The 15,389-nt window shown below is 47.8% G+C and overlaps 1 protein-coding gene across 4 annotated transcripts in view; it reads right to left on the bottom strand.

Annotated features, from left to right (window-relative positions):
• DNAH9 (dynein axonemal heavy chain 9) overlaps positions 1-14,948 on the bottom strand; it is a 317,109-nt gene extending 302,161 nt beyond the window's left edge. For all 4 annotated transcript variants that reach the window (XM_047757317.1, XM_047757315.1, XM_047757318.1 and 1 more), the window contains exons 1-4: positions 14,499-14,948; positions 4,904-5,100; positions 2,795-2,953; positions 1,637-1,767 (exon numbers count right to left, since the gene is read on the bottom strand). In XM_047757317.1, coding sequence (XP_047613273.1) covers positions 1,637-1,767; positions 2,795-2,953; positions 4,904-5,100; positions 14,499-14,915 — 904 coding nt within the window. In that variant the 5' untranslated portion in view covers positions 14,916-14,948. The remainder of the gene's footprint in view (positions 1-1,636; positions 1,768-2,794; positions 2,954-4,903; positions 5,101-14,498) is intronic.
• Positions 14,949-15,389: the final 441 nt, after the last annotated feature.

Raw genomic sequence — 15,389 nt, 5'->3', positions numbered from 1 at the left:
CTAAAATATTTTTATTCTCTGAAGATCCCACCAAAATTTCTGATCAAATCTCTACCTAGCAACTCTGATCAAAATTTCTTTTCTTTCATCATCAGGATAGAGATATATATTCCTAAGATTTCTATTTTTACAGTGATGTTGGTCTGGGACTATTATAATGGCATTTTTTTTCTTATTTCTTTTCATTGCTATCATATACTCTACTGCAAAGAACTTTTAGAAGCTGGCCTGGGGAACTAAATCTTTTAAAACTATTAATCAAGGTGAATGGCCGCAGTCTATTAATCTATTAATGTGAAACATATATTTGGGGCTCTAAATAATCAAATCAAAAATATACTTTAACTACATGTTTTATTTCAGAGCTTCAAATTTCAGTCCTTTGAATACCTTCCTTATCATATTTGTCATGACCACCTACAACCTGCAGTACTACTCCATACTTGTCTCCAAAATGACTCTCATTTTAACCTAAATAAAGCCATATAAAATGCAAGCTTTAAACCACTACCATAAATGGAGAACTTGGATCACTTGCCAAAAAAAGTTATCCATTAGCACATTTTATGACAGACCTGTGCTGACACCCCCACAATCATCTCTCACGCCAACAGGGGTACCCATAGCGTTTTTGGGGACACTGTATTATTTGAATTGGTGTGTAAATTGGGAACAACAGGTGCTTCCTGAGACACACAATCTCTCAGAGAAACAATAAATGGGGGCCCCAGCAGGGAGCCCATTCCAAGCCAGCTGGCCGAGCAGCCCCTGGGATGAGATTTTTGGGCCCTGAAGGACCTCAGAGACTAGCTACTTAAGCCAGCTCTTCTCTCTTATACAGGGCTCCAGACACGAGACACTCCCCTTTAGCAGACCAAATAACCTTGGCAACTTTTACATTGCAAATACAACTTCTAAAGGAAGTGAAAATCTGATAGAGAAAGAAATCTGATAGAGAAAAGTGTTGTAAAACTGTTGCTTGGATTTAGTTTAAATTACATGAAATTGTAAATACCTTTAAAAGCACATTCTGACCTATAATACCAAAGAGCTGGGAGAAGGTTTAATAGGAGAAAGGAAAGAAGCAAAGTGCACTGATGAGGGGAGAGGGAGCCCTGAAAAAATTTACCTACTTCTAATTATAGACTTTGCTGGATTAGCAGTTTTGACAAGGGCCGATCTCATCTGATGCTCAGATGGCCAGGAAATTGCAGTCCCATCTAAGGGCAGGAACAAAAAAAGCAGAATGGAGCTAGAAATGGAAGAGACTTCTTAAGAAGGACCTGAATGCCAGAGGTGAGAGATTACAAAACCCATCTGCACAGTGCAATACACTCACCTACACCATCCACAATAGCCCAGGGAAGCAGGTAGGAAGTGTGTACACTGTAATCATAGTACACTAAAGCTCAGAGAGGTTAGGTGAGTTTGCCAAGGTCACAAAGCACTGGAAATACAGAGTACAGGGCAGATGCTTTCCTGCTTCTAGATTTGGTATTCTTGCCTTTGTGCTAGACTGTGTCAGGCTGGAGGGTTATAGGGACTGGAAGCTGTTAAAATCAGAAAGAGTAGATAATTCAGCACTAAATGAGAAATTTGGGTCAAATGTATTTAAAAGATGCTTGTGGGTCCTCACCTGCTACAACATCTCTGAACATGGCTTGGAAAGCTGGGAAGTAGCTGCTCTGAAGCTTGTCCAGAAGCCCTGCCATGCCCCTCACCTTTATTGCTCTCAGTTGATTATAAATGTATTCCAGATCCTCATACCTGCAATACCATGGAGAAGAGTGAATCCAGGTAAACATCAGGAAACCCAAGTTACACCGTGATGACCCACCCCCAGACAGACAGAGAGAGGAGGCTTGCCCCAGGGTGCTTCTGCAGAGGCCACACTCCAGCCCAAAGAGCCAGGGCATCTGTTCCCAGAGCAGCGAGGGCAAAAGCCTCAGTCTGGAACACAGGTTCAAAGGGGCATCTCCAGGAGGTAACAGCAGGGAACACTGCTGTGACCATCTGGTGGCTCAAAAGCTTGGCATCTGGAGGTCATTAGCTCTTGTAGTAAGGTTTGGGATGGGGTGAGAGAGGTGTGGTTGTCACAGCAAAGCTGCTGGAGACAGGCACCGCAGGAGGTCAGCAGAATGGTCAGGAACCAGGCAAGAGGATGGGGCATCTCCCCACGGGGTGCAGATGCGGCTGGAGCCCTACAGCCATGCCTGGTCACGTGACATGCAAGGATGGGGCATCTGCCTCAAACATCTGTCTGTCTCCTTTTGAGTAAAAGACTAATCAGCATAGTGATAAATAGGGGCAAGGAAATGGGGAGGAAGAGGGGAATGGGCAGGAGCAATAATTAGGTCTTTCTGGAAACTGTGGGACTGGACACAGTGGATGACAGACTTTCAGCCCTACTGAGCACTGCCTGGAACCTAGGCAAGGGTGTGTGGCAGTGAACTGCCAAAACCCCTCTCTTTCTCCAGATTCTTACAAGAAATATGTGCATACTAACTGTCCAAGTAGACAAGTAAAAGAAAGTATGAAAGGGAGTTAATTTTACATGCAGTTCAAAAGGCCTTGAAGAAACGTCAGAAGATACACTAGCTGTAGCTCAGGAAAGGAGGCATGACTACTCAATCTTGGGGGAAGTGTCTTCTCCCGGGGCACAGAAAAACTACCCAAATGACTCTGGACTGTTTGCTCTGGGGGTGGGGGGGGGGACGACCAGATCAGTGGCTGCCCCCCCGGGGCCATTATCCTCTATGAGACCCCGATCCCCAGGGTGTGAGCATGTGCCTACCTGTTCCTCCAGAACTCCAGCTCCACCTTAGGGGTGGGGTTCTCCCCCTGATGGAGCGGCTGGGAAGATTCTCTCTTTAGCACCACCTGGATTTGGTGGCTCCACTGAATCACTGCAGACTCAATGGCGTAGATGACTGATTTATCTGCAGATTCCAGGCTGTGAAAAACACAACACATCTCCTGGGACACTGGAAACAGCTTAACTCTGCTGTCCCCCCCCCCCAAACAGAATCCCAAATCTTTAAAAAATAGGTGGGAAATTCCGTGTAGTCCATGCATTCTTAACTTTGGTTGGGTAAGAGACTCCATGAGTAGCCACTGGGAAGTCCAGATACTCCCCAGACGAGCTGCCTGTGCGTGCGTGTGTACACAGTTATTCAAACAGTTACTCAAGATTCAGGGGCTCACCAGCGTTATGAAGGCTGGGTTCTGTCAGTGCAGGAGTCCACTGGACAGAAAGCATCCCGATGACCACCCAACCCTTGCTTGAGTCCCACCAAGGCCAGCCAGCTCCCTACATGACAGGGCAGAACATTCCACAGGAGGTCAGCTCTTCCTGAGAGAGAGAGCCTGTCTCAGCTTTGGACCATGTCTGCCTCCCTCCCAATCCCTGTGGTCTAAGCACTGACCCCTACAGCAAGAGACAACAGGTTACTTCCTCCTCCGCAAGGAAAGCCCTCACACCTCTCAACATTACTGCACTTTGTTCTCACTTTTCTGGTGAAGGATGGAATTCCCAAGCATTCTCCCTCACACACTTTTTAAATAAATTAAGTGACCTAACTAGGGATGTTTGGAAGGGACTAAAAATCAAAAATACATTTTGGTTGCCTCTTCACAAAGTCTGAACTGACAATTGTTCACACCAAGAACCCAGGACACAGGCGAAAGAGAATCTATCATTTGCATTTTCATCTCAGAAGCCCACCTTCAGCTCATTTAATTAGATTCATATTTGCTGAGCAGTGATATGGCACAAGTGATTACGGATGGTATTAAAGGGAGAAGACATTCACCTCCCTGAAATATGATCCAGCCTTTTGCGAAATTATCAAATTTGAACAAAGAGAGACAAACTCAGCAATGATTACACATACATACACTGAATGTTATTATGTTAAAATAGAAAAGGAACAGGAAAAGGGTGATTTGAATTTATTTTGAAAATTGTGTATTTTTATTAAACTGCAGTAAGTTTCCCAGTTAACTGGGAAATTGCTTCAAATTATATATGTAGCAGATGACTTCCAACAGCCAAAACTCATTGTAAAGTGCGTTGCTGTCCCATGTATTACTTATTCTTCAGTTCAAATCATGGGCCCTAAATACACAATGATGACATAATACATTCAGAAACCCCCAGCAACAGGGCAGACCAAACTTATGTAGGAAGGTGGCCTGTTGCTACAACACTGGATAAAAGATGATTCAGTGATTAGAAAATACTATTTAGATACACAGGTTGGCTTGAAAGAAAAGTAAAAAATTTCCGCAGGACAGAAGCAAAGGTTGCTCATCGCAGGAATGGTGAGTAGAAGGGGAGGGTGGGTATCAGTCCTACAAGGAGAAGAAGGGGCTTTAATACCTATCCAGGCACAGGAGGCAAGGACTTTAAGCCTCAACAAAGCCAGATTTGTCTCTATTTAAAAAAAAAAAAAAAAAAAATCCCCAGGACCTGAAAAAAGTCTCCAGCTGCTAGGGGAGGAGGGGCTGGAACTGTGACATTATGTGCCGGGTAAATGCTGGGAAGAGGCGTGCTGTCTCCCAGACTGGACCTGGGTCGTGGCCAATGATGAGACACTGTCCTGATAAGCACAACACTGATATCAGTGTAGCTGCTCTCAGCCCTGAAATAATTCTGAGTGGGAAAAAGGCCATGTTGCTGTGATAGCCTTAAAAGACTTCAGGCAGAGGGACGGGGGCAAGGGTAGTAATCAGCACAAAACATACACTGCGAGGATGTTGGCAAACAGAGCAGACAGCGGGCTTGTGTGCAGAACGAGGAGACGAGCAGAGCCGGGAACAGCAAAGTCGTAAAGAAAACATTCCGATAAACCAGCTTCTCCCATATCTCAGAGGCCCATATGGCCAGGCTGCTGGTACTTACATGGTCTCACTTTCAGAATCCACAAATTCCATTTTTTCTGAGCCTACTGGAAGAGGCAGCAAAGTTTTCCCCTTCACTTGCTCAAGGAGAACCAGGAGGTCACCCTGGAGGCTGTGGGCATGTCGCTGGACATCTAGACATACCACCTGGGGCCAGTCTAGGTGATTCTTCTCGTTGGTCAAGACGGGGATGACAATCTGGAACAGATGTGCACAGAAAAGTTGGGCAACTTCCGAGACCTTAAGGAAAGACTATTCTGAGAAAGGTTGAGAGAATTACACACAGCCTTTTGCAGGTCCCTCTCCCGCAAGGCCTAATTTTTTTTTTTTTTTTTGTCTTTTTGCCTTTTCTAGGGCCACTCCTACAGCATATGGAGGTTCCCAGGCTAGGGGTCTAATTGGAGCTATAGCCGCTGGCCTACACCAGAGCCACAGCAACGAGGGATCCCAGCCGCGTCTGCAACCTACACCACAGCTCACGGCAACACCGGATCCTTAAGCCACCGAGCAAGGCCAGGGATCGAACCTGCAACCTCATGGTTCCTAGTCAGATTCATTAACCACTGCACCACGAGAGGAACTCCAAGGCCTAATTATCAATAACCAACTTATGTACTATCTTGACACTGGGTAAAGTCAGGAGGGCCTCGAATAGCCTACTCACAAGTCGCCTTGCTCTGCTCCTGCATTTATGGTCCCCTAGTCAAATAGTCCTCCTTATCAAGGGGACCAGGAACAGCTGTGGCTTACCCCTGAGTTGCAGGCTTCAGTTCCTTGCCAGCCAGTGGAATATTCAAGCCAATCCCAGGCCGCTATAGGCATCAGTGGGTACCACACCCTCTCCATACTATGGAGCCTGCCTCCCAAAGTCACAGGTGGTTTATTCTGTTCCCAAGCGCAACCTCCACGTGGCCCTGCCTGGCACAGAGTCCTCCTCTTCTGGCCTGTATCTGGGCTAATAACCTGCTGGCAGTCTCGTCTGTCCAGTGTGTATGTTCAGCAACCCCAGGATAGGGGAGAAATCCCTCCCTCATCAACAGGATGAACAAGAGGTGACCGAAACTGTCACAAAGGCAGGCAAAGAGGCACAAAACAGGACACATGCAGGTAAACATGGCCCTCTGTCCACAGGTGGTACGTGAGGGCATTTTAAAGAAGAGGCCAAGTCAAGGGTCCTGAATCTCTGTGTAGGGGTGAGCTGGTTTTGGCTACCCAACATAGTCCCTCTTTTCTTCAGCCCAGGTCCTGGACTCATCTCCAGGTCCAGAAATGGACTTATGAACAAATCGGAGCCAGTAAGAGCCAGGCCAAAATCTCTCGTCTGGACTTTTTGAAGAGAAGCCTTTTCTTTCTTTGAGTCAGGAACATTGGTGGCCATCTCTTCTTCTGAGGCCATCTGAAGCCTCAGAATAGGGTCAATATGGAGAAGACAGAGTTTATAGATGGAGGGAAAAAAAAACAGGTCCTTTGACATCATTTGAGCTCCTGAATCGAGCTGCTCTAGAAACGTCTGAGCTGATTTAAATTGAGGTTTCTAATACCGGCAACTTAAAAATGTGTAATTCATGCAACTCACTAGGAACCGCTGCTTACAACTAACGGAAAGGGAATACTAGAAAGAAAAAAAGATGATTGGGCAATGTGATAAGGAACTGCCAAGTAAATAATGAGAATAAGGACTCATATGGTTGGTTGGGTTCTATATATAACCAGTAAGTCCATGTGACAATGAAATAGAATGCCTGGACCCAGCACATGAAATCCAAGAGAATTCTCCTTGCCTGGTCTGTCTGGAAGCAACCACTGAACTGAAAACTTACAACTGCAGGTGAACAGGGAGTGCAGAAAGATAAAAGGTCACAAGTCGAGCTCTACTCATATTCATGTGAAGAAAGGACCTCGTGGACCCAGGGCAGGAGGCCTAACAGGGCAGAGGGGATGACAGGAATTTTTCTAGGACTTAAAAAGCAGGACTGTATCTTAGTTGATCCATATATACTCACAGTCCTCCTTTGGGTCTGGCCTATGGGAAGCACTCAATAGAGATTCAGAGAATAGCTAAAGGTACACTGAAGAAAAAGTGGTGAGTTTAGGTAAAGGGCCTTGAGCAATAGAAAAAATGGTAAATATGAACTTTCTATGGAGTGAATAGTCTCAGTGAATATTTATTGAGCATCTACTACATGCTAGCACTGTTCACGGTACTAGGAAGATGAAGCTTATATTCTAGGGACGACACAGTCAATAAACAACAACAAAAATGAAGCAGGTGGGCTGGAGGTGTTGTAATCATAAGTGGGAAGATTGGTGCAGGCCTCCTTGAGAAGGTACCATTTGAATAAAGGCTGGGGGCAGGGGATAGGCAGAGTGCTGCACTGATCCTTGGGAGAAGTATACTGTGGGTAGAAGGAAGAGCCAGAGCAAAGGCCCTGGGATGAGAGCATGCCTAATGTGATCAAGAAGCAGTGTGGAGTGGAGGTCAGAGAAAACTGGACAGGCTAGGCAAGAACAGCAGGGGTGAGTAAAAGGGGTCAGATCACAGGCAGCCCCACTTGTGGGATTTTGATTTTTTACTCTCAGAGGAACGGAAATCACTGAAGGGTGTTCTGCTTTTGGGGGGATCTTTTTTTGGCTGTGCCCATAGCATACATAAATTCTCAGACCAGGGATTAAATCCAAGCTACAGCAGTGATCCGAGCCACAGCAATGACAATGCCGGACCCTTAGCTGCTAGACCACAAGGGAACTCCCCATTGAAGGGTTTTGAGCAAAGGAATGACATGGTCTGACATCTTTTTTAGTAGGATTGCTCCAGTTGCTATATTGAGAATACAGAAAAAGTTCAGGCAAAAGTGGGAAAAGAGATCAGTGAGCAAGTTATTGCTTTAATACATAAGAGAGTGGCTTGGTACCTGGGGAGTAGAGGAGGTAGTAAGAAAGTCTGATTCTATACAAATTTTGATGGCTCAGCCAATATAAGTTCTTAATGGATTAGTGGTGAGGTTGTGGGTAAGGGAGTCAGAGAGATCCTGAGGTTTAGGACTTGAGCAACAGGAAGAATGAAGCTGCTATTATGGGACATGGGGAAGAATAAGGGTGGAGTAAGTTCTTTCCGGAAGACAGGGCGTGAGTTCTCGGACACTTTAGAATATACCTTCTTGATTTCTAAATGGGGGCATTGAATAGGGAGCTGGATATAGTAGTTGGGAGTTCAGAGAAGAAAAGGGTGGAGATAAGAAACCTGGTAGATGTCAGAGGCAGACGGTTCATAATGAAAGGGAATGAACTCCCCCCGAAGAACTGCGCATATAGAGAGAAGAGAAGATGTTCAAGGAACAAGCCCAAGGGCTTTCCAACATGAGAAAGTGGGCAAGAAGCAGGGGTATCATGAGTGGAAACAGAAGAAATGGCCATGGTGACAGGAGGACACCAAAAAGTGGTGACCTGGAAGCCAAGTGAAGAAAGTGCTTCCAGGACAGGGTCACCATGAGCTGTGCCAGTGGCTGCTCACAGGTCAAGCAGGAGAAAGACTGATAAAGGGCCATGCAATTCAGTCAAGTGGAGGTCACTGGCGACATGGACAATCCTTTAATTTCTTTTCCATGCAATGTGTGTGTGGGGGCAAGAGCCCGATGAGTGAGGAAAAGAATGGGGAACAACAAGAATAGACACATGTTCTAGACATTCTGCTTTAGACCAGACCATAGAAATGGATTGTGGCTGGTGGAAGGAATGAGGACTTTGACGGGATATATCTATATCTAGTGAAGGAGGGAAAAATAAGAATGCAGGAGAGAGGAGAAAATTGCTGGAGTGACCACCTCAAGATAAGAATGGATGAAATTCAGATCAAAAGTGGCAGGTTTACTTGTAGGGTTGGCATCAGGTGACAGCATACAGTCCATCTACAGCAATGGGAGGGATGGCAGAGTATACAAGTACAGATATTGGCAGTTGGGGTAGATGTAAGTGAGCATTTGCAGAAATTTGATTCAATTATTTCCATTTTTTTAAAAAAAACCAAGCAAGAAACAAATCATCAGAGAGGGAAGCCAATAGAAAAGATTATGGACATTTGAAGGGGAAAATAGTGTGCAGTAGTGACCAGAAAGAGCAAGGAGATAACTGGAATAGGAAGGAAGGGATGTCGACTGGGAAGCATGAAATGCCCGTTAAAGGTTCACAGGCGTGAATGTGGAGCCAACTTGTCTTTCTTCAGTCCCATGCAGCTTCATGAAGGCGCGTATGCAGTAGGCAGAGAGCTGGATTTCACCAGACTACGGTTATGCCAAACAAGTTTGACAAAGCAAGACAGAGGACTGATGGCAATAATGGAGCCCTGGAGCTGGGTGAGGGGGGAAAGGATGTGGGTGTGGGGGAGGGACAGTGGGAAGGCAAGATCAAGGCATTACATGTCCTAGTCCTAGCAGGGCCACTTGGCTTGTTACTGAGGGATCTTGGGAGTGGGAGGCAAGCTGGAAATACAGGAATAGTGTCGAAGAGATGCCTGAAACTGGATCGTCAGAGGGTGGTTTGGTAAGGCAAGGCCTGGGAAATGGCATGGGAAGGGGTGGTTAAGACAGGAAGAGGAACAAGGTCACTGGAGGAGGAAGGTTCAAGGAGCCCAGAGGCCACGTTAATGGAAGGATTATTTATGCGTCTGTTGAAACAGCCATGTATTAGGACAGAAGCAATGTTGGGGAGAGTCACAGTGAGCAGGAGCCCAATCATGGAGAACAGAGGAGAGTGCCATCAGTGGGTGACACGGCAGTGAGGGGAGAGGGTGGCTTTGTCTAAGGGCATGACCTTCCAACGGGATGGTCTGGACTCGCATCTAGAAACGGCAAGACGGGCTTGGGTCAGAGCAAGGTGACCACAGGCCCAGGTCTGAGAAGTGAGGAAGATTTTAAGTGGGGATACAGAGTGACGACAATTCCTGTCCTTTAGGGGATACCTACAGCTCACGTAACAGAGAAGCACAAACGTCACTCCATATGGGACCCAATCCCCTGGCTCTAGCCTTTGTGCTCTGGCACCTGAGTCCTGCTGGCTCCTCACGTTCCTAATAGAATGTTGCCTGGAGCCTGACATACACCGGGGAGCCCATTTTCAAGGCTCTGCCTCCCGCGCTTGACCTTTAAAGGCAGAATCAGACGTTGCAGAAGAGAGAGTAACAGCTGTCTTCTTAGAGGCATCATGACCAGAGCACGGGGACAGCGACGAGCATGAGGGAGGGCTTCCGTCACCAAGAAGTCGGCCACGACCGCAGCCCCTGCCCTCCTCGCGTCGAGGCAGCCTGAATTCGCCGCGGGGAAGACGGTTCTCGGGGACGCCAGCCCACCTGCCTCGCCCTCTGCTCGCTCCCCAGGGAACGGCCCTGTCCCCTGTCCCAACACCTCCATTTTCCGCTGACAGGCCCCGGCGGGCCTCGCCGGCGGCGTAACGCTATCACACTCCGCTCCAGGGGTCCTGACCCATTACTGGGAATTTCAGGACAAGCCTGCGAGGTGCTTGGGTGCCCGCGGAAGAGAGCGCGCCTGCTCACACCGCCCCGAGGAACCTGGCGGAAGCTGGACTGGAACCCGGCTCTGTCAGACCCTAATCCCCAGGCTCCTGGCCCCTTCACCGGAAACCAACCTACAGCCTCCCTTTCCCTCTCCTCAACGAGCCCGTCATCTCTGTCCAGAGCTGTACTTGCTTAACAGCAACTAAGGCAGAGGCTGCAGAACCGCAAGGCAGCAAAGCCGAAAACGCGACCGGAACGCCTCAGTCCCAAGATGGCGGCGGGCGGGCGCGCAGCGGCGTTGCGCGCCGCACAGACGCTCTGCGCATGCGCGCCCCTCCAGCCCCCCGCCCCCGTGAGCCTAGAGCTGTGTACCCGACACGCTTCTTGGCGAGAATGTGCTGCTCTTTGAGCAGGTTCTCTGGTCAAAGGACAGTTTCTGCTCTGCTGAACCTGGTTTCTTTCAACTGGCAGGAGCAGAGCGGCACTGGACAAGGGAAGGACCCAGTTGGTGGTCCAACCCGAGACTGGAAAGGGTGGGTGCCACGCTCTCAAACCCAAAACCCAAACTTCAAAACGGCATCCAAGTTCTAGAGCGCTAGGGAAAGGAACTTGGCAGCAGTGAATAAAGGGACTGGGAGGAGGAGAAAGAAACGGAGCAGGAGGGCTGGTTACTAAATTCTGCTGCTTCTTCCTTGGAAACACTTCCTGGATGCGTTTGTTTACCTTGTACAAGTGTAATGGGACAAAAACAAAGTTTAAAATTCTTTTGAAAATCTTTTAATTAAAAAGTTTATTAGAGTATATTTGACTTACAAGGTTGTGTTAGTTTCAGCTGTAGAGCAAAGCGAATTCGTTATACATACACGCATATCCATTCCTTTTCACATTCTTTCCCCATGTAGGTTATTACAGAGCATTGAGTAGCGATCCCTGTTCTATGCAGTAGGTCCTTGTTACATATCTGTTTTATGTATAGTAGTGTGTATTTGTAATCCCAAAGTTAAAGTAGCTTCATTCACCTGTGTAACATCACCCCCTATCCTGACACATTCACACACAAGGAAGTCTTCTTTCAGCCAGGTGGGATATTTTTGGCTTGAGTGCTGCTTTTCAGGGAGATGTTGTGATGAGCCGAGCTCTGGGGCCAGGTGCTGATCCACAGGTGGAAATGAGAGTGGGCAGGACAGCTGGGAGGGGAGGAGGGACTCAAGTGGATGAGGGAGGTGAGCAAGGGCCTGAAGGGGGAATGGATCAGCTTCAGGACATGTAAAAAGCAGATGGGACAGGAGGAGTGGTTGTGTGCACGGGGAATTGCTGTTAGAGATTTTGAGAAATGCAAGTAAAGGCCTGGAGCTATTTCAAAAATAGCTTTATTTTGATTTTTAAAATAGATAATGTGGTGCAAAATTTTAAAGTACAAAAGCTTTACAGTGGAAAGTTAAGGCTTCTCCCTACCCTGTACCTCAGTCACCCAGTTCCTTGGGCCTGTTGGGATTACTGCTAATAAATGTCCTTCCTCCCTCCTTTCTCTTTTTAGCAGAAATGGTAGTGTACTATACATACAATTCTGCACCTTAAAAAAAATTATCTTAAATTGCAGCATTACTCACAATAGCTAAGACATAAAAGAAACTTAAAGGTCCATCCCTGGATGAATGGGATAAAAAGATGTGGTTTATATACATACAATGAAACGTTATTCGGCCTTAAAAAGGAAGAAGATTCTCTCATATGCTATCTTGAGAATGAACCTTCTTGAGGACATTGTGCTGAATGAAATACACCTGTCACTGGAAGACAACTACTGCTTGACTCCACTCACCTGAGGTACCTAGAAAGGTCAAGGTAACAGACACAGAACTAGAATGTGGTTTCCAGGGTGGAGGGAGGGGAAGGTGGGAGTTGTTCAGTTGAGTGTAGAGTTTCAGTGAGGCAGAATGGGGGCAGTTCTGGGGACTTGCCACACAATAACAGGCAGTAGTTGACAGTACTGTATGTATGCTTAGAAATTGTTGACAGAGTGAATTTTATAGTTTTTTTTTTTTTTGGAACCACAATAAGAAGAAAATTATCTTAAGGACTGCCCCATATCAATCATTCCTTTTAATAGTAGATGAGCCTTAACTCCTTCACCCAGGCCCCTATGGATGAACATTCAGTTTGTTTCCAGTCTCCTTCAATGCACCAATGAAAAGTCTTAAAACATTTAAGAGTGTAAAGAGGCTTAAAATTACTTTTGCTCAATGGACTACATTTCCTTGGTCATAATGCCCTCTGGGATGGACCCCCTATCCTCCACATGTTCCATCGGTCTCTGAACCTTGGTTCAGTCTGCTCTCCAGACTTTAAAAGTTACCCTGCTCTCTGTTTATCCTAATCCTTCTCCTGGTTCAGAGCCCATTCAACACTGGAGGCTCTCAGAAGGCATGCATATGTATATCCTCTGAACAGCAAAACACCGCTTCCCTTTTTTCCCATATCAATAAGCCTTTTTTATCCTGTAAATTAAAATCTATTCATCCATTTTGCATTTTGTTTATCTTATTTTCTTTTTTAAAGTTTTCAAGCTTTTTTGTTGAAATATTTACAACTTTGTGTTAGTTTCAGGTATACAGCAACGTGATTCATATATATATATATATATATATATATATACACACACACATATATATATTCCTTTTTAGATTCTTTTCCATCATAGGTCATCTTAAGATACTGGGTATAGTTTCCTGTACTATACCAGTAGGTCCTTGTTAGTTATCTGTTTTATATATAGCAATGTGTATATGTTAATCCCAAACTAATTTATCCCTACCCCCCTTTCCCCTTTGGTAAACCGAAGCACTTCTGTCATCATTGTTCAAGAGAGAATTTGATCCAAGTTTGGATTCCTGCAGGGATGATGTTCAGACAACACATCACAGTAAAGCCGTCCTGCTTGTTAAAATATTGAAATACTTCCCTATCTACTAAGAAGCCTAGCTTCCTCAGACCCTTAGGGCTCCGCTGCCACCCAGACCCTTCTTTGGAATTCCCCTCCCCAGCGCTTTCTAATAAAGCAATCAAAGGCCTAATACCTCACAGGGGAGGGAGCCTCCAGTACCTGGTTCTAGCATTGGGGTCAACTTTGGGTAAGCTCCACCTCCACCCCAGTCACACTAGTTTTAAATATTATATATATATGAGATGAACTTCATGGATGTGATCTGATCTTTATTTCTTTGGTGTTTCCCACAGCACCTATCACAGGAAACACCACAAAGGCAGTGCATCAAGCTTTCAGAAGCACACACATTCAACTTCGAGGGAAGTTTACCCCCAGTCCAGAAAGGTGGAGATGTCCCGGGCATCTCTCCCGAGCATCTCTGCACTCTGGAGGCTTCTGCGATGGTGCCACCAAAGCACTCCATAATCCACACTGCAGGGGATCTTCCTCTCTGCCCTCCAGGCAGGCCCCTCCAAACGCCTGTTGGACATTTCCAATTGGATGTCCCAGCTTCTTACCTGGGGGCACAGGGCTGACCTCTGCTTCATGAAACAGATGAAAATCAAAACCAAACCACCTCTTCTTTTTAAACTCTTCTCCAGAAGTAAACAGTTTATAGCCTTTCACCTCCTTCACTTCACCGAGTCACTGGAAATGCCCCCTGGTCCACCACTCCCTGCCTTTGCAGTACCAGTTTACTGGGGGGGGGGGGATTCAGAGATAGCGCTTCAAAAAAAGGTGTCAGGACCCAGGCCCTCTTCAGACTCTAGCCTCCTCTTGACTTCGGCATGAACCCAAACCGGGAATGAGGCAAGTCCCCAGAGGTCCTGACTCTCACTCGGCCCCTGCTCACATTTCCCCCAGCTCCCATGTCACATCTCGCCCCCACCTCCCAGAGGTCAGCCTAGGGTCCGTTTCCCGCCAGCTCCACCTCTCCAACCTCGACTCCGCCCCCGCCCCCTTTCACCCGCAACTCCTCCAACTCAGCCCCAGCCTCCGCTCCCCATGGCCCCACCCCTCCCTCTGGCCCCGCCCCCGGACCCGCCCCTCTTCCTCTCCCACTCCCCAGCTGCAGCCATCACGGGGCTCTCGACCCACCCTCACCTCTGAGAAGAACGCGGCCAGGTGCTCCAGCGGCGCGGCGGGCAGGTCTCCGCACAGCACTGCTCCGCGGAGGCTGTCGGGCCCCGGCGGCTCGGGCCTGGTGCGCAGGAAAAAAAGGCCCTTAGCGCGAGATAGACCGGCCTCGGGTCCCGCGTCCAGCCCCGGGCGCACCGCCAGGCCCCCGGGCCCGGTGCGGACCACCAGCAGCGGCCTCGGCCCCTCCGCGGCCCCGCAGCCCAGGAAGTCGTGCAGCAGCTGCCTCGCTTCGGCCGAGCCCGCGCAACGCTCCCAGGCGTCCGCAGCCGGCCGCAGACTCCGGGCGACGTAGGCCCCCAGGAGTCGCAGCCGCGGGTCGGCGCCGGGCTCACCGACCGCATTCTCCTCAGCCAGCCCGGCCCGCTCCTCCGCGCTCGGCATTGCGCGCGAACTGGCTGCAGCAGTTTCCCGGGCGACGGAGACGCGGCCTGGACTACCTCCTCTGCTCCCCTCCCATTGGCCACTTGACTTCCGTTCCCGCCCCCTCCAGTCCAATAAGGTAGGAGAGCCGCGGCGAGGGGAAAGGGGCGGGGTTGCGTCGCTATTGCTAGGAAACCACCTGAGGCTTGAGTTCGTGGCTAAACTCGTGGGTTGGAGGTGCTTGTGGGTGACTGTCCAGGGCGGTGGCTTATGGATGAGGTGCGTGGAGGTCAAGGATATAAATGTCGTTAAGAAGCCTGCTGGCTGAGGTCAGATGAAATTCTTTAGAGGTCTCCAGTCACCGAATGTATTACGGTTCTCTGCAATCGGTTCTTAAATCCAGCAAAGCACCATTAAACATGTAGGATGTGGAGGCTCTTTAAATTTTATCTAATAAAAGTTTTTAATGAAAATTAAAAAATGGAATATTCAGAG

The sequence above is a fragment of the Phacochoerus africanus genome, chromosome 14 (genome assembly GCF_016906955.1).
Source record: "Phacochoerus africanus isolate WHEZ1 chromosome 14, ROS_Pafr_v1, whole genome shotgun sequence".
NCBI lineage: Eukaryota > Metazoa > Chordata > Mammalia > Artiodactyla > Suidae > Phacochoerus > Phacochoerus africanus.
This window is presented reverse-complemented; position numbering and strand designations above follow the sequence as displayed.